The 19,283-nt window shown below is 36.8% G+C and overlaps 1 protein-coding gene across 4 annotated transcripts in view; it reads right to left on the reverse strand.

The window, feature by feature from the left end:
- Positions 1-19,283, reverse strand: part of LOC139316509 (WASH complex subunit 2-like) — a 48,853-nt gene that overhangs the window by 22,065 nt on the left and 7,505 nt on the right. For 3 of the 4 annotated variants that reach the window (XM_070943252.1, XM_070943251.1, XM_070943254.1), the window contains exons 5-16: positions 19,008-19,101; positions 17,087-17,142; positions 16,707-16,751; positions 15,895-15,990; positions 15,064-15,145; positions 13,589-13,645; positions 12,799-12,905; positions 11,085-11,151; positions 10,208-10,264; positions 7,290-7,448; positions 6,834-6,913; positions 4,870-4,962 (exon numbers count right to left, since the gene is read on the reverse strand). In XM_070943252.1, the coding sequence (XP_070799353.1) occupies positions 4,870-4,962; positions 6,834-6,913; positions 7,290-7,448; positions 10,208-10,264; positions 11,085-11,151; positions 12,799-12,905; positions 13,589-13,645; positions 15,064-15,145; positions 15,895-15,990; positions 16,707-16,751; positions 17,087-17,142; positions 19,008-19,101 (993 nt within the window). The remainder of the gene's footprint in view (positions 1-4,869; positions 4,963-6,833; positions 6,914-7,289; positions 7,449-10,207; positions 10,265-11,084; positions 11,152-12,798; positions 12,906-13,588; positions 13,646-15,063; positions 15,146-15,894; positions 15,991-16,706; positions 16,752-17,086; positions 17,143-19,007; positions 19,102-19,283) is intronic. The other variant, XM_070943253.1, reaches the window with a different exon arrangement.

Genomic DNA, 19,283 nt, shown 5'->3' on the forward strand with positions numbered 1-19,283 from the left:
CCTTTGGGTTTCTGGTGCTCCAGCATGCGCGCACATGTGCATGCACACATACGCACATTCCAGTTTGGCCACTCGGTGCCGAAAAGGTTCACCACCACTGCCCTATACCATTCCAGACAAGTGCCTGCCCAGTCTCTTCTGATGGAGCACCTACAACTTCTGAAGGCAAGCCGTTCCATTGGTTAATTGTTTTCACTGTTCGGAAATTTCTCCTTAGTTCTAGGTTGTTTCTCTCCTTCATTAGTTTCCATCCATTGTTTCTTGTCTAGCCTTCTGGTGATTTGGAAAATAGGTTGACCCCCTCTTCTTTGTGGCTCAAATATCGGAATACTGCTGTCATGTCACTCCTATTCCTTCTTTTCACTAGGCCAGACAAACCTCCTAATCATCTTTGTTGCTCTTTTCTGCACTCTTTTTTACAATGTGGTGACCAAAACTGGATTTAGTATTCTAAGTATGGTCTTACTCAGTGGTGAGTTTCCAAATTTTTTACTACTGGTTCTGTGGGTGTGGCTTGGTGGGCGTGGCTTGGTGGGCGTGGCAGGGGAAGGATACTGTAAAATCAACATTCCCACCCCTCTTCAAAATCCCCATTTCTTCCCAATCAGCTGGGACTTGGGAGGCAGAGAATAGATGGGGGTGGGGGCCAGTCAGAATTTTTACTACCGGTTCTCCAAACTACTCAAAATTTCCACTACCGGTTCTCCAGAACTGGTCAGAACCTGCTGAAACCCACCTCTGGTCTTACTAAGGCTTTATGAAATGATACTAATACCTCTAGAAATTGATTATTTAATCTCCATCTTGTATTTCTTCTCTTGTGCGTATATTCCCATTTAACCTCTAATGGATTATGGTCTGCCCAAATGTTGGGCATGATTTCTGTTGACTTAATATCTAACCCTATATCTCAATTTCTAAAGGACAAGCAAAATGTTGAGAAAGTAAAAAAAGAATTAAATTTATTTTTTGAAGTAAATGAAAAGGAGGCAACATCTCGAGGTATCATATGGGATACAATGAAAGCGTATGTAAGAGGACTAGCAATATCGTATAGTGCACACAGGAATAAGGAAAGAAGAGAGAGGCAGAAGGCACTGATAGAAGAATTAGGGAAAGCCGAGAGGGAACTACAACATAAACCAGATAATAAGGATGTTAAAGAAAATTGGATGGTTATACGGCACAAATTAAACGTAATAGATCAAGAGGAATTGGCATACAAAATGAAACGAACCAAACAATATTATTTTGAAAATGCAAACAAACCGGGCAGGTGGCTGTCCTATAGGTTAAAAAAAGAAAAAGAGAAAGGCATAATTCATCAATTGGAAGACCCGGAAGGCCACCTCAACAATAAACAAGAAGATAAATTGGAGATTGCCCGAGAGTATTATGCGGCTCTGTATGCGGAAGAACGAATTCCTAATGAAAAGGTGGTCCAATACTTGTCAAAAGAAAGTCTTCCAAAAATCGGGGAAGAGGATAAAGAAATACTTAATAAAGAAATAACGATGACAGAATTAAGAATGGTAATATCAAAACTTAAAAAGAACAAATCCCCAGGCCCAGATGGACTTCCAGGGGAATTTTATAAAAATTCGGATTTGGGAGAAATTTTGTTACCAAAGTTGTTAGAAATTTATAATGAGGCCCTAACAGAATCCAAAATTCCAGAATCATGGAGAGAGGCGTATATTACTCTCCTCCAAAAAGAAGGAGAAGACCCAAAATTAATTAAAAATTACAGACCGATATCCCTCCTGAATACGGACTACAAAATCTATATGGGTATTTTAGCAGGAAGGCTAAAAATAATTTTGAATAAATTAATACACAGTGACCAAAATGGATTCCTCCCTGGGAGGCAAATTAGGAATAATACAAGGATGATAATAGACATATTGGAATACTATGAGGAACACCCGAACAAAGAAATGGCATTGGTCTTTGTCGACGCCCAAAAGGCATTTGACAATCTTAATTGGCAATTTATGAAACAACAAATTATCCAAATGGAATTCGGATCAAATTTTGTCAATACGATATCCACAATCTATCAAAAACAAAAGGCTAATATATTACTGAATGGAGAACTAACTAAGGCTTTTCAAATTAGAAAAGGGGTCCGACAAGGGTGCCCTCTATCCCCACTTCTATTTATCTTAGCACTAGAAGTATTTTTGAGAAAGATTAGGAACAATAATGAAATAAAGGGTCTGACAATCAGAAAAGAGATATATAAGACACAGGCATTTGCAGATGATGTGGTATTAATCATGGAAGAACCATTAGAATCAGGCACTAAAATTCTGGAAGAATTGGGCAATTACGGGGAGGTAGCAGGCCTTAAATTAAATAAATCCAAAACTAAATTATTAACAAAAAATATGACGGAGGCAAGGAAAAAAGTACTGGAAGAATCAATGGAGATCCAAATCGCCAAGAAGGTAAAATACCTGGGGGTCTGGATTTCATCAAGGTGCTCGGCCCTCAGAGAGGATAATTATTTACCATTGATTAGAAATATTAAACAGGATCTGGAAAAGTGGGGAAGACTACAGATATCATTATTAGGCAGAATCGCGGCAATAAAAATGAGCATATTACCCAAGTTATTGTATCTATTCCGAACGGTCCCTGTTAAATTAGATAAAAAATTCTTTCTGGAGCTCAATAGCATCATCAGGAAATTTATTTGGGAGGGAAAGAAACCAAGGATAGCAATTAGGAATTTACAGGACAAGAAGGAAAGAGGGGGTTTCGGATTACCTAAATGGGAGTTATATCAAAAAGCTGCAAACCTAGTATGGCTGAAAGAATGGGCAACCCTAAGAAATAAAAGACTGTTAACTCTAGAAGGGTATGATCTCCAGAAGGGTTGGCATGCATATCTCTGGGATACTGGGAAGAAGATAAAAACTTACTTCCATAGACATAAAATAAGGGAGATCTTGATACAAATATGGGGAGAGATGAGACAGAAGCACTATAGGAAAATTCCGAGATGGCTTTCCACCATGGAGGCTATAATATATCCAAATGTATTAGAAATGGGTAAAACGTTCAGATACAATGAATTATTAGATGGGGGAGGGAACCTTAAAACAAGGGAAGAATTGATGGAACAAGGTATTTCTATAGACTGGTGGCCATATAACCAAATTAAATCCAGATATAAAAAGATAAGGAGGAATTTGGCATTGAAATGAGCATAAATGGATTTGATAAGATATGGATGGGTACGGACGACAAAATTTTAGCTAAATTATATAATTACTTATTGGAGTACGATATGGCAGAGGAAGTAGTTAAAGAACCGATGTTAGCATGGGCCAAAAATATAGGACAGAATATAAATTTGAACGAATGGGATTCAATATGGAATAATAACCTTAAAATGACAAAGGCGACGGCTTATAAGGAAAACCAATACAAGCTGTTTTATAGATGGCATATGGCCCCAGCCAGGATAGCGAAGATCTACCCCAATTCGAGCCCTAAATGTTGGAAATGTGACCATCAGCAGGGTACTTTTTATCATTGCTGGTGGACATGTAATCAGGCACAAAAATTCTGGAGGATGATATGGGTGTGGATTAGAGAAATAATAAAAGAAAATTTTGATTTTGACCCAAAAGCTTTTCTCCTGGGAATTTTGAAAACTGAATATGCAAAAAAGAAAAAGTATTTAATTATACATATTCTGACAGCCGCTAGAATTTCCTTTGCCCAGTATTGGAAAGAAAAACAAATACCACCTCAAGAACATGTTATTGGAAAAATATTGGAGTGCGCCGAAATGAACAAATTGACTTCAGAAATTAATGACAGAGAAGATTCAGAATTTTATAGCGTGTGGGACATGTGGTACGAATGGATGGGGGAAAGAAATAAAGAAGGTAATAGAGATTAAATTTTAACTAATTAACAAAATCTATATGAATAGTATTAGATTTAGTCTTAGGGAGTTGAGCACTATTATTTTTAAGTGTTTGAAATTAAATCTAGCTTCAAGAAACAATATCAACAAAAGACAAGCAATAATGTATGTAGATGTATATATGTATATAACTGCACCAATGAACCGAAAATGTACCGATTGTATCACTATATGTTATAATAAAATCAAATAAAAAAAATAAAAAAAAATGATACTAATACCTCATGGGATCTTGATTCTATCCCTGATAATACAATCTAGGATTGTGTTGGCTTTTTTGGCTGCTGTTGCACACTGCTGGCTCATATTAAATGATTGTCCACTAGGATTCCAAGATCCCTCTCTCAGTTACTGCTATTGAGCCAGGTTTCACCTAATCTGTATCTGTACATTTGATATTTCTTAAGTATAAAACCTTACTTTTCTCTATATTGAATTTAAGTTTGGTAGATAGGGCCCAATGTTCAAGTCTGTGAGATCCATCTGGATCTTGAGCCTATCTTCTGGGGTGTTGGATATTCCTGCCAGTCTAATGTGGTTTGTAAATTTGATGAGTTCCCCTTCTATTCCCTCATCTAAATCGTTTATGAAGATGTTGAAGAGTATTGGGCCTAAAATGGAAACATGGGGGTAACCCACTGCTTCCTTCCTTCCATGTAGATGTAGTTCTCTTGGGGACTATACATGGAATGAGTCAACTACACTGAGTTGCATGCTGAGTGCAACTTAGCTATCCCATTTCTAGAAATATTAGAATCTTAGTAATCTGAGTTCCGTGGCCAGTAATCATAACAATTCATTATACTTGTGGCCTTCAAGGATTATGCTAACATTGCAATGGAGACATAGTCATTCCCAGCTACAGTATTTCAATAAGGAGGTGGTGCATGCAATATTTAATTGTAATTGAATGATTAAGAACTTACTTCAGAATCCTCTTCATCAGAGAATAGGTTTTTCTGACTCGTGAAAGGTGTTGGAGTTAAATTTTTAAACTTCTCAGCAGAAGAATGTTGACTCTTAAAAACACACAATACGCATACATATTAATACATCTGAAAGGTGTCAAATGTAAGCAGTCTATTTTTGAAATTGCTTCCCATCGTTGATTTGTGATTCCACCCCCCCTGTAAATTTGGTTTCTGATTATCAGCAATTTTCTTCCTTTCAGGCTGCTTTCTGGGCATTTATTTTTTCCTTTCCTTTTCTCTGAACTTTCAGTTTTGATTGGGCGCCTAGTGAGGACAAGGAAAAACAAAATGCCCTTGTTTCTTATGCTTTAGAATTAAGCAAAAGAGCACAATCCCTCTTTAACTACATGGTACTATATGAGAAAGAAAACAAGGGCTTTATTGCTAACTCTTAAACCTAGATTATAACTGTGCACTAGAAGTTCAATTACCGGTATCATATTTTTGCAAATAATTATCTAATCAGATAATTTATTTACATATGCTAATTCAGCATATTTTGTTATATCATGCATTATTCCTGTTTACCAATCGCTTTATGTCATAATTAATCAAGACTTTTCTTTTTATATGATCAAAGAGCAGGTTTGCTCCCTGTGTCTTAATCAGACAATCAGATTTTGTCCACCTGCAAAAAAGAGAGGGCAAAAAATTAGGAGTTAAAAGGACAGAAAATATTTTAAGGATTTTGGGCCTTTGTTGGAAGTAAATTATCCTCCCTCACCTGTAACATGGAGGATTAGATTGTTGTTGGAATAATGGAAGACAAGAGAAATGACAATGGATAAAAAAGTAGGCAAGAAGGGAATACCACCAATTGTGAGCAGGATTGTCAGGTCACATTAAACTGTATTTGGCTTGGGACTGGTACTTATTAATATAGAATCAAAGATAAATACAATATCATTATGTGTAATTTAATTCCAATGTAGTACAGAAACCTCTGTTAAATTAGCTTGTGTTTTCATTACATATCTCAATTTTTTTTATTTTGGAGTTTATTTTCCAACTAAGATAATACTGAGCCATTTCCAAGAAAAGTTTGGCCTCACAACCACCAAAAATGTACCTGTTCTTGATGTAAAAGATGAACAGATATTTCCAAGTATCATGTGCTATTTCTGTGAAGAGTTTCCCCTTAACCTCTGGCTCTTGAGCTGTTCAGAACTGCGCTGTGGAAGTGGCGGGCGAGCGCGTGCACATCCCCTCTTGTATGAATAGCTGGCGAACACATGTGTGCAGGCTCCATTTGCACGAGTGCTTGCCTGCCACTCGTGCAGAACCATCCCCTCTCCCCCCTCACCAGTCTGCAAAGCCAAAAAGGTTGAGGAATTCTGTTCTAGAGCAAAGGAGCTATCTGCAGCTGCCACCTTATACTTGGCTTTTGCTTTGCTACTATGCAGTGACAGACTGCCATGAACTGTGGGGAGGGGGAATGAGGGGAGAATGCTTCGGGGAAAGTGCTCTATCTCCTTGACACTCTGCCTCAAGGTCACCCAGCTGGAAGGAGCAGGGGGCCACATACCATACTGTGCTTGGACTGATCTTACTTGAGCCTGATTTGTTACACTGGGGTAGAAAATGAGAGACAGTTAAGAGAGGGAAAAGGAAAATTTAGGGATTTTGGCATGCAATTTTCAGTTCTGGCTTTGCATTACTGCAATGCACTTGATCTCTAATAAACTATATCTTTCTCAACAAATGGCATCAAGGATCGTTTTCATTTAGAGGTTTAACTTGTGGCAGGTCCGACACTATCTGCTTTTTACTAACTGCAAAGTATTTGGTGGATTTGGAAGCAGGGGGTTAAAGTAACTCACATCTAAGTTCACTGGATGTTGAAACTGAAGCAAGTCATTACAAACTAATTCTCAATGTAGCACTTTTTTTAAAAAAATCTGTTTGAAAAGAAAAATTACGTTTTTTGCAGTGTTGACAATGTCAGGCTTTTCCTTGAATAGATCCCCATCAACATCAAAGAAATCCACAGAAGATTTGGCTATTTAAAAATAAGACACAAAGAGTTCACTTTAGGATCAGATTTATCAGCAACAGAGGAAGTCAATTAACAAAACAGTAATATTGGTAAAACATTTCATACATATGTATATAAAAATAATTAAGGGATCTCTCACTAATTAAAATACTTTATTGTGTACTATATTGTACTGAATACTTCCACACATCATTAAAGATATAAATTAAATGTAATATACAATAGTTTTATTAATGTGACGGACACTACAGAAAAATAACTTATATTTCACTATCAAGGGCACCGTCACAAACTAAGATACATTGCCTAGAGAGATTCTAAGCTCTTTTAATTATGATAAAGGAGAAGGAATTAACACGTACATGTTTTAGAAACTTACCTGTAACGCAACTACTTTTACTGGATTCAAAGTTGTCATCTTCCTCAAACAGACCAGGAGCTTCATATAGCTTGGAAGATTTATCTGTGATTGATTCTGTCAACTTTTTATTTTCTTTTTCCAGTGGAACTGAAGAAGGACTAAATACATCATTTATACCTATGAACAGGGTTTAAAAATAGTCACCTGATATCTAGAGCTGGAATCCTACAAATTGTTTTGCTTAAAAAACATTTTCAAACTCATTTGAACAAACACACTTAAGAATTTTCCTGATAAATCATTAGGCATAAAATTCACTGTTCAACTTCCAAATATACTGTTACTTGACTTCTTTATCAATGGACAGTACCATTTTAACTAGAAGAATCTTATTCTTTAACAATATTTCTAGGAAGAGGTTTCTAAAGCAAAACAGTTCTGCCAAAAGTAGCAATGACAAAACTTTAAAATGTATATTCAGATCTATAGCACTGTTAAATCAAGTTTATTTTAATCTCTCTGTTGGCCAGCAGGAAGTATTTAGAGTGACAGAACATGATTTTAAATCCAAAACAGGTATTCTTCTCCAAGTATAAATAACAATTCCTGGTAGAGTTCTTTCAGTGTGCTTTATGCCCCATTATCACCTAATATGCAATAACATTTTGCTAGCTTATGAGACACAGTTGAAAGTGGGCCTCCTTGAAACCATTAAGATAGGAATCTTAAGAATTCTTAATATTCAAACACATTTCAATCTTAAGATTCAAGTTGGGGATTTATAGCCATGTTGCTTAGCCTTTATACTGCAACAGCTATGATATAAAAGATGTACATGATGACAGTTTTTTGCTTCTTCATTCCTGCCTTCTGCCCATTTTCTGCCTTTTTGTTGTAACAGAATAGCAGAATAATAGAGTTGGAAGAGACCTTGGAGATAGATCTTGTTTAGCAAACACAGTTGAGACCAGCAACTCAGTCATTAAATGAAGCAGGTGCTAAATAAAACATCACATGGCCACTTTTGTGCTTATGATCTTATTTCAGCTTCCCATTGCTTTTCAGATCTGCGAAGGAGGACATAAATGTGGGCATTTGTCATAACGTTACTTTTTCATCATTGTCATAACTATGAACAGTTGTTGTCTGAGGTAGTCGCTAAGCAAGTTTGAAAAGTAACAGGAGTGAATGATTACAGGTAGTCCTCAATTTACAACAGTTCATTTAGTGACGTTTCAAAGTTACGTCACTAAAAAAAGTGAGTTATGGCCATTTTTCACACTTACGTCCATTGCACCATCCCCATGGTCACGTGATCAAAATTCAGACACTTGGCAACTGACTCACATTTATGACCGTTGCAGTGTCCCAGGGTCATATGATCCCCTTTTGTGACCTTCTGACAAGCAAAGACAATGGGGAAGCCAGATTCATTTAACAACTAATTTAACAACTGCAGCGGTTCATTTAACAACTATGGCAGGAAAGGTCAAAAAATGGAGCAAAATTCACTTAACAGATGTCTCACGTAGCAACAAAAAGTTTGGGCTTAATTGTGATGATTAATCGAGGACTATCTGTAGTTTGTTAAGTATGTTTAGCCAAGGCATTTGACAGAATTTTGCCTGAAGAAAGGTTGCAGCTCTGCCTTGCTGGTGTGGACAGAACAGATATTTTGGAAAAATCAGCCAAGCATCGTCCTTTGAAAAGTTGTGTTGCTGGCATCCTTCTAGTTCTCAGAGTAGAGAAAGTGCAATATTAAGCTATTCCTAGCTTAATATTAACCATTACAAAATACTTAAGAGAAGGAAGTGAAAGTAACAGAAACTTGGTAAAAAAAATGCCCATATAATGCTGATTTTTATTTTATTTTAAAAGACACTAAAACTGAGTGAATTCAAATATGCAGCCTAGATTCTACAAATCTAATATTGAAAATATTGAGTAACAATAAATAGAATTTCATAACAGGAAAAGTAATAGGAAGAAACACATTTTCCTTAAAGAGAAGGTAATAAAAGAGGAAATGTTAACAAATATGAAATGTTAACAATTCCAATGAGGAAAAATAGAGGACAGAAAAAGCCAGTGTAGCCTCTTTCAAAAAATAAAGCCAGTTTTTTTGAAAGAGAAACACAAGTTAGAAATGTTAGTATGGTTACAAAAAAAGTAAATGCAGGAACAAAGGCACAATTTCTAAATTCCAGATAATAACGATCTCATTTTATTATGTGTTCATCAGACTTCATCTTAAGTATTATGTCCAGGAGAGCAATAAGATCTAAATGATTGGAGAATGAATTACAGTAACTATATAACATTTCCAGATGAGAGCTGTTCAATCTCCAGAAATGTTATAAACATGCAAGGGCTGTGGCAGCACAATGGTTAGAATGCAGTATTGCGGGCTAACACTGCCCTCTGCCAGGAGTTCGATCCTGAACGGCTCAAGGTTGACTCAGCCTTTCGTCCTTCCAAGGTCGATAAAAAGAAGACCCAGACTGTTGGGGACAATATGCTGACGTTGTAAACGTTGTAAAGCACTATGGTGTGGGGTATAAGTCTAAATGCTATTGATAATAGCTGTTCAGTAGAGGTCTCTGATCAAATTTGTATGTCTAGTTAAGCCATCTTTTGTTTGCTTAAACAAAAATTTACTGAAAACACAAAATGGTTCATACAAAATGAAAACCAAAAATAAGATGACTTTATTTTTAGCATGATGTGTAAAGCTGAATCTATTGTATATACAGAAAATGCAAATGCCACTTGTTTAGATCAACTAAAGCAGCAATGTTAGCTTGCTTATGTAATAAAGCTGATTAAATAATTTGAAGGTTTCATTCTACAGACATATTTGTGAATTAGTTTAAGGTCAATTAAGTAAAGATAAAAAAAAATTGCATATCATTGGTCAATTTTTTTATTATCCATACCTGGAAAGAGAGAGACTGCTCCAGGAGGAACTTTCTTTACTGCTTTTAATGATGGTTCTAAAAAGCACAGAAAATGGATAAAAAAAAAAAAATTGAAACTATCCTAAAGTCAACTTCCTTTTCTGTAACTATGCCTTTAAGTATATATTTGCCTTACTCCTGACTGTTCAAGGGCACAGGGATGGCATCTTACACTGTTACAGGTGCGGCACTTTACAATATTACAGTTGTAAGATGATGACATCTTACAATGTCTGCTGGGAGCCATTTTGCCTGAGGACTTTGATGAAGTGGATATGCTGCTATCTAATATGATTCCTATCACGCATGCCAGAGGTGGCACACAGAGCTCTTCTTCCTGAAAAACGGCCTGAAAACGGCCTGAAAAATAGGCATGCACGCGCCGGCCATCTGGTCTTCGGGTTTCCGGTGCTATGGCGTGTGCACATGTACGCACATGCACGAGCATTCCGGTTTGGGCACTCGATGCCGAAAAGGTTCACCATCACTGGTGTAGAGCATAAGGAAGATGATCCTGATGGAATTATGAAAGCTCTGTTGCCAATGCAACAGATGCCAATCAAGTGTGTTGAAGGTAAAGTTTTTTGTATACCCCATGAAAATAAACGAGAATCAATGAAAGACTCTTTGGGGGGTAACCACATTTTATAGTTACACTTGGAAAAATAAAGCTGCATTCCAGAATATTTTTTACTAAACATGGGGAGGCTTAAATATATCCTCATCTAGGATCGGATCATGTTTGTATCAATATACTTTCGAAGGAACTTTTAAAAAAAGAGCATCTTTCCCAAATAAACTACAAAGTTTTCTTGTGTTAATCTATTAAATCATTAAGTTTTATAAAAATTCTTACTATCATTTATTGGGATTCGTGCTTCTTTTTCCTTTTCCTCTTTTGGCAATTCAGCAAAAAGATCCTTCTGGTTGAAAATAGAATAATATATCTCGTAACAGAATGAATTTTAGATTCAGAAAACAATAATAGACTATAAATACTGCAAAAAACACTAGAAATTATTTTTCATACAATTTTACATATTAAAAAAAATCAGTTTCTGATTTATATATATAGTCTGACTATTATATATATATATATATATAGCTTCTGTGTATACAAAGTTACAGGTACTTAGAGCTCACAATGAAATGCAGTTTATAATGTGAAAAAAAGCAGTTATCTTCAGATTTCATCAAACTTTGGTGTGAGATGCCTCTAGAATCCAAGGCACTATAAAACATATGTATAATGTTGACAAAAATTCCTATGTAGTACAAAGCTAAGATTTTTTTAAAAAGTCATGGTTGTTAAGCAAGTCATAATGGCCTAGTTTGCACACAAAGAATACCACAATGTTGCTTATCATTAGAGTTACTTCCTGACTTATGATTTTCATTTTGCACATTCACCACTACACCAAACTGACTTGCCTAGATCTTGTGGACCTCATTAACCCTAGGGCTAGGTCCTGGGACTTCAGGAATAACAGGCCTGCCCTTTTTAGCTGTTCTGACCCATCAGATTTGGTAAAACTGTCTAAGGTATAGGCAAAATATTTTTTCCACATACCATCCTCTACCCAATTCACACTCCTTCAGTTATGTTATCTGATTTCTGATCAAGGTAATAACCCAGTGAGAAACATGCTAATTCTTTCCTGCTTAACTTTGTTCAGAACAGGATTGTAATGTTCTGAAGCAGGGGTGTCAAACTCGATTTCATTGAGGGCTGCATCAGGGTTGTGGTGGACCTCGGGGGGGCTGGGGTGTGTGGCCAAGGGGCGTGGCCAGCTCAACGTCACTCATATTGGGGGGCCCTGTGGTGGCCCAAGCACTTTGCCAGTAAAAACGGGCTCCCGGGCTCTGTTTTCGGCTGCAACAGCTTCCTGCAATTCTCTGCCAGCGAAAACGGAGCTTGAGAGGGCCACGTGTGCTCCCCCCCGAGCTCCGTTTTTGCTGGCAGAGGCACTGAGGGGCGGTCCTTTGCTGTTTCCAAGGCAGCCCCAGAGGCCAGATGTAAGCACCCCGCAGGACAGATCCAGCCCCTGGGCCTTGAGTTTGACACCCCTGTTCTGAAGAGTAGAAGACCCAATCTATGGAAACCAAATCTAAAAAAAAAAAAAAGACTGTAGTACAATACAGATTGTATTCTTTTGACACATAACATAGAAGAGCAGAGGTTCCATCAAGTCTTTTTGTCTAGTTCTAAGGACATACAACTATTTAGAAATGAAGTGGGGGAAAAAGAGGCCTTAGAGGGTATAAATGCGCTCCTCTCAACCCCTCTTGAAAGAAGCCATGTCCCTTTCCAGACTTACATGTTAGCTATACGATTCCAGGGTGATATGTGCCTGAATTAAGTAGGCATCAAAGATGGCAAATTAGGCTGCAGTGATTATGTTTGCATCCTACTACGGAAGTTTATCCTAGAATCTTTTGGGGGGCATGGATGCATCTGCCTCTTCATGGAGATACGTGCACCTAGGTTCAAAGTAGCTTCCTGCCTTGCATCCAAATAGCTGCGTGTCCTTAGCTAGTTCCATAAAGGAATATATAAACCATATATTAACCTCATCATCATCAAAGAGTCCTGTTCCACCACTGAAGAGTCCATCTTTAGAACCAAATGGTGAGAAATCTTCATCAGTTAGCTTGGGAGGTTTAAAGATATCGTCATCTAGAATAAGATAAATGTTTTCATCAAAGGAGCTAAAAAAGATAGTTATGAAGTTCTCAGATAGATAGTAAGATAGTATGATTAGGAGCAAACTTTCCCTACTGAAGTTTTCCATCGACTATACCTACTAACCATTCCACAGAAGATTAGGCCAAAGGAGCCATAGAAGCTGTGTTTGTACCATCTCCTGGACAATTTTGGGGGATTCATAACTCAAATTTCTTTCTATCGAATTAATTGAGAATGTAAGAGCGTCAATATTTTTTTTTGTTTTTCAGCTTCTAGTACAATTTCCATAGTACTTAAAAATGCACTGAAAAGGATTTTATATCAGAGAAAAGACTTTAAAGCCAACAAAATAGCTAAAATATATGATAACAAAAGGCATGCAAGCCTCTCACACAACTTTTTCATACAACCTGCCTTTTTCTGAATATAAATAATAAAATGAATGCACAATATTTCCAAGGCACAGTACTATTCAACAATAAGGACAGTCAGAACTTAGAAAATGGCTGACTCAGATTTAGTTTTATCTTGCATTTATTATTATTTTTAGAACTCAAGGTGGTGAATATCCCTAAATCATCCTTCACCCTCCTAAATGAGGTTGCTCTCATGTCTTTCTCTTCTTGTAGGAAATGCAGCTCCTAAAGCCAACCCACCCCCACCCCTCAACTTACCATCTGAGTCATCATTAACATCTTCCTTAATAGGGACTGTAGTCTTATTTTTCGTATCTGTTCAGGAAGAAAATATTTATGATCATTTTTTCTTCTTCACGACTGCATTATATATGAAACATTTAAAAGTGCAATGAACAGAAAAATTGTCATCTGCTGGGATTTTCATTTTTTCTTATAGATTTTTAAGCTCTCCTTTTTCTCCCCCACTGGCTTTGCCTCTTTAATTATGATTCCTTCCTTCCTATAGCCGAGGTGCTGCAGTGATTAGAATGCAGTACTGCAGGCTACTTCAATTGACGGTTAGCTGCAGTTCGGCGGATCGAATCTCACCAGCTCAAGATTGACTCAGCCTTCCATCCTTCCGAGGTGGGTAAAATGAGGCCCAGATTGTTGGGGGCAATATGCTGACTCTGTAAACCGCTTACAGAGGGCTGTAAAAGCACTATGAAGCAGTATATAAATCTAAGTGCTCTTGTTATTTATTCCTTCCTTCCTTCCTTCCCATGGCAAACTGCAATTTTATGGCTTTTCATGGCCAGTCATCACCCTATGATGACTATGGGCTATGATCACATACACTATCTGATCTTAAAATAGGCCACTGACTTAGAGCTGCAGACTTATTGATTCTACCCAGAAGCATCTTCTTGACCTACTCTGAACACCTTCTTGAATTAGCCAGAATAACTTAGCCACATCACGATTCCAAAATTTGGAATAGATTTATCCCTGGCGAGATTTAATGCCCTCCCAACAGCTGTTACTGAAAAGATATACTGAAAGATTCTTTCTGAACAGAGACTGGGTCTATGTGATAGAGGAGTAACTGAAATGATAGAACGTGCTATTTTGTATTGTTATCATTTTTCAGATATTCATCAGGAATCACTATTCTTTACTAAATATCCTAATCATTCTGACTTGTTTTATCTTATTATTATCAGATCAATCTGATTTTATTTCTTTCTCCACAGCTAAGTGGTGAATCGCAAACTTCTGGAGAAAAGGTTGGGAGAGGTCTTGCCTGATTATCATTTTCTTTTTAACTCGAGTCCAACTAATCTACAATTAGTGGACTTTATTACTAATCTACAATTAAGTAATAAAATAGCCTTTGCTAAATCTTTGCCAGGGGAAAAAAAAACTTTTGAACTTGGATGTATTGGATATATTTTTAACAAAAGAGAATTACATTCAACTTTGGACAAAGAATATTTTTCATAATAGAAACAGTTTATTCGAATAAGTAATTTCTTGATCTAGTATATATTTTAAAGTGTAAGATACATTTAAATAATTCTCCCTGATTCCAGTAAATATCTTCCTTTGTGCCTTAATTAAAAGACATTAACAGCTAGGTTGTAGTATAATAGTCTACTGGAAATAAAGATTGTTTTAAAAATATCATTAGAAAAACTTTTTCTATCATACTTTATGCAACAAAAGAAAAAAAAAGATGTGGAATTGCTTACATGATTGTTCTTTCTGTTCTTTATTTAGCTCTTCGCTTTTGATTCGGGCTGCAAGCTCATCAGTAAACGATGTAGGTCTCTTCTTTTGAGTTCCAAGTAGGGAAGTAGAAATGGGTAAGAGGGAGAAAAGACACACTTTGTTATTTTTTTAAAAAAGTTTATTCATAAATTAGTTAAAGCCAGACATATTATAGGCTAGGAAATGTCAGAGGGAAAAACACAATTTTCAAACTAATAAGAGCACATGGAAGGAACTGCGAGAGGGATCTAGGATGCACAACTGGATGCACTATTCCAAGTGTGGTCTTACCAAGATATTATAAAGTGGTGCTAACACTCCATGTGATCTTGAGATTATACCATGGTTAATGCAGCCTAGGGCTGCATTGGGGTTTTTGGTCGCTGAAGCACACTGCTGGCTCATATTTAAGTGGTTGTCTACTAGGACCCCTAGATCCCTCTTGCAGTTACTGCTTTTGAGCCAGGTCCCACCTATTCTATACTGTATATTTGGTTTTTCTTGCCTAAGTGTAAAACTTTAATTTTTTCACCATTGAATTTCAGTGTTCAAGTCTGTCGGGATCCTTCTGGATCTTGAACCTATCTTCTGGGGTGTTGGCTATTCCTGACAGCTTGATGTCATCTACAAATTTGATGAGTTTCCCCTCTATTCCCTCATCTAAATTGTTTAGGGTTAGGGTTAGGATTCACTGATCCCATGAATGTTTTGTACTTTTAAGTGCTATAATTCATGCTATAAGGATATTACTAATATGCTTCGTTAACACTTTCTCATAAAACCGGTGATGCTATTGAGCAGCAATTCCTTACCAATGTTGTATTTTCTTCTAGGTCACCGTCTTCCTCTTCCCCCTTTTCATAGTCACCAAAAAGATCTTCATCTTCATCACTCATTAGTACTGTTCTCTGGAAAAATAATGTATGTTTTACTGCACTTGAGAAAGAAATTTCATATAGTGAAATGGATCTAGCCAGCTTTTAACTTAATGTCTTCTCTTGTTTGCGAAAGAATATCCAGAACATATTGCTCTGCCTTCTTCTCTTATTGAATGCTTCCGCTTATTATCCTGAAAGTCTCTTCAAAACACAATTAGCAATAATGCTTAGAATCAAGTTCTGATTTCATCAATAAGCTACATAGGTTCTATTTGCTGTCTCTGGTCAAAATGCAAATGATAATTTCAAAGACAAGGAAGTTAAGTTGCAAAGAACAGATAAAAACTGATAACACTACTGGAAGGTTGCATGGAGGCAGAAAAATAACTGCAAAAGGTATTGCGATAGTAAACATTTCATCTTGAAAAATGATGCTAAAATAAGTGGACATGTATTAAAAACAAGTGTTGAAATGACCTCAACAGACCATAATTTTCAATCCGGGGGCCTAGAAATAGAACAGTCTGGGGACAGATTGATGTGGGGAAAAAGAAATGCACTTCACACTTTTCTCCTCTATCCAGTATGGAGTACAGGGATCACTTAAAACAGATTCTTACACTTTACAAAGAGGAAAACTTGCTTTTGTCACTGGCATCTTATCAATACATTTTCTCATGCTACTTATTTTCTCAACCCAATGATTAGTTGCAAAGAACTGAAACTTGACAAAATGCATTTCTTACCTGTTTCTGATCTTCATCACTTATAGTCCCAAATTCTTCCAGTTCCTGGAAAGTAAAACAAAACAAAACAAAACAAAACAAAACAAAACAAAACAAAACAAAACAAAACACATATTTAAGAAAAGTGACACTCAATTTGACAGCATGCTATCAATGCTCTATTGGACCTGTTCTATGTAACAGCCTTTTAGATGGCAATTCTTCTGAAACACTATCTGAATTGTTTTAATCTATGACAGGGATAATAAGTTCTTAATTTAAATTTAATTTAATTAAAAAAAATCCTACCACTATAATAAACTGATAAATATCTAAACTTTCCAGAACCTTAGAAGTTTATATTTAGATATGTACAATATCTCAAGGGATTGTCTGCTCACCTCTTCTTCTTTTCCTTCACTGTCTATCAGGCTTCCATGGTCACCATCCACTGAACCTTTTGTTCCATAGGTGAAGGGAAAAGACAAGATTTGTGTATTGTTTCTTTAACTGGTTATACAAATAGTCCTCAACTTATAATCACAACTGAAACCAACGTTTTTGTTGCTCAGCAAGGCAGCAGAGTTTTGCCCCATTTTACAGCCTCTCTTTCCTTAGTTGTTAAGTGAATCACTTCTCCAGTTGTTAGACTAATAACACGGTTCTTAAGTGAATTTGGCTTCTCCATCAACTGTCAGGTTGCCAAAGGTGATCACATGACCCCGGGACAGGGCAACCTTCATAAATACATGCCAGTTGCAAAATGTCCAACTTTTGATCATGTGACTACGGGGATGCTGCAATTGTAGTTAAGTGTGAAAAACGATCATCATTCACTTTTTTCAATGCCATTATAACTTCGAAAAGTTACTAAATGAATGGTTGCAAGTCAACCACAACCTATACCCCAAATGCCTTTTTGTATTTCAGGAATTTATTTATTTATTTTTATTTATTTGTATTCCACCATTAATATCACGTATGTTTACTTTTATTTCCGGAAATAATAACCCCCAACATTCTATATAGTAATTATATAAACAGCTGGTAGCTGAATATACCTTTTCTCCATCTTTCTTAATTTTTAAAAATGTTTTGCAATATGTCTTTTGAATTATGTTTTTTTGATTTAAAAAAATCTTACTCATAAATATGTATGTATACCCAAAATTGTCTCCCTAGACCCTAAACCAAGCCATCTCTGTATTAAATTTCCAAGGTTAGTTCTTTAGACAAGACAAGAGGGTTCAGTGGAAGAAGAATAGTCAGCAATGTTCTGAGATTGCCGGCATGTGTTCTGGGTGGCTGTTCCTCCTGAAGACAATGCAGAATGGCGGTCTCCCATGGTTTGAATGTTGGGAGGTGAGGGAATCAATCATCAAACACAACCACAGTGGAGCCTTTTAAAAGACACTAAATTTCCTAACCTCACTTCTAATCACTTTTAGAAATGAATCTAACCATCTTAAAGCTGTCAGAGATCTATGAAATGACAAATTTAAGAAGTCAACTGGTGCAGAATGGGACAATTGGCTGTGGCCACAATGCCATGCCAACTTTACCCTGGCCTCTCTGCCACAGCCAACCCAGCAATGGCTGTTCATCCTTGGCTGACCCTCTGCCAGTGCTCCTCCTCGTTCCCTCATGCTGGGCCATTTGCTGAAGGTCACTTGTTCATGGCCAATTTGCAATGTGAGACAATTAGTCATGTGTCCTAGCAGACAATTCGCTGTTGCAATCTTGCGAGATCCGGCCATGAATGGTGTACATGGGCTTTTAATGTTTTTAAAATGTTTTTATAATGTTTTTAAATAATTTTTCTATGTTCGTTGTTCGCATTATTTTTGCTGTAAGCCGCCCAGAGTCCCTCGGGAGTTGGGCGGCATAGAAATGCGATAAATGCATATATCCCCAAGGGAAAAGAATAACTCTAAATAACTCCGTCAGGACGCATGGCTAATTGTCCTGTGCTGTGAATTGGCCGGGAACAAGCATCTCTTGGCAAATTGCCTGGCACAAGGGGGCAGGGAGAAGCAGCAGGGGACCAGTGCTGGAGGAGGAGCACCGGTGGAGAGCCGCTGTGATGGATTGGCTACGGCAGGGGGATGCAACCAATTATCCTAGACCTAACTGATGAGCCAATCTTCATTTCCAAACAAAAGAAAAAGTATTTATAAGGGTAATAATTTGAAATAAACAGCAAAAAGTTAACTATCTTAACTGCTGAGCCACTGCACTGCCCCTAGTGAATAGTAAGTGGCCTATAATAAGCCTTAAAAATTAATTAGCCTGCAAAAGTTTATTACTAATTCTTTCACCTACCTTCACTGGAAGGATCACCAAGCCCAACATCATCTTGTTCCATAAACAGTTGGGAGCCAATTAAGTACGGCAAAGGTCGATCAACATAAAGATCCTGAAAAAAAAGTTAAATTTAAAATGCTTTTTAAAGATTAAACTTCAAAATATAACAATCTGCACACAACTCTACTCTTGATGGCTAATTGCCAATTCCCAAGATTTCAATTAGCTACCTGCCACATTACCAATAACAAGTAAAAATTATCTGAAGGTAATCTGCAACTCATATTTTACTTC

Source organism: Pituophis catenifer, unplaced genomic scaffold (genome assembly GCF_029215685.1).
Source record: "Pituophis catenifer annectens isolate HBS135680 unplaced genomic scaffold, rPitCat1.0.hap2 SCAF_4, whole genome shotgun sequence".
Taxonomy (NCBI): Eukaryota; Metazoa; Chordata; class Lepidosauria; order Squamata; family Colubridae; genus Pituophis; species Pituophis catenifer.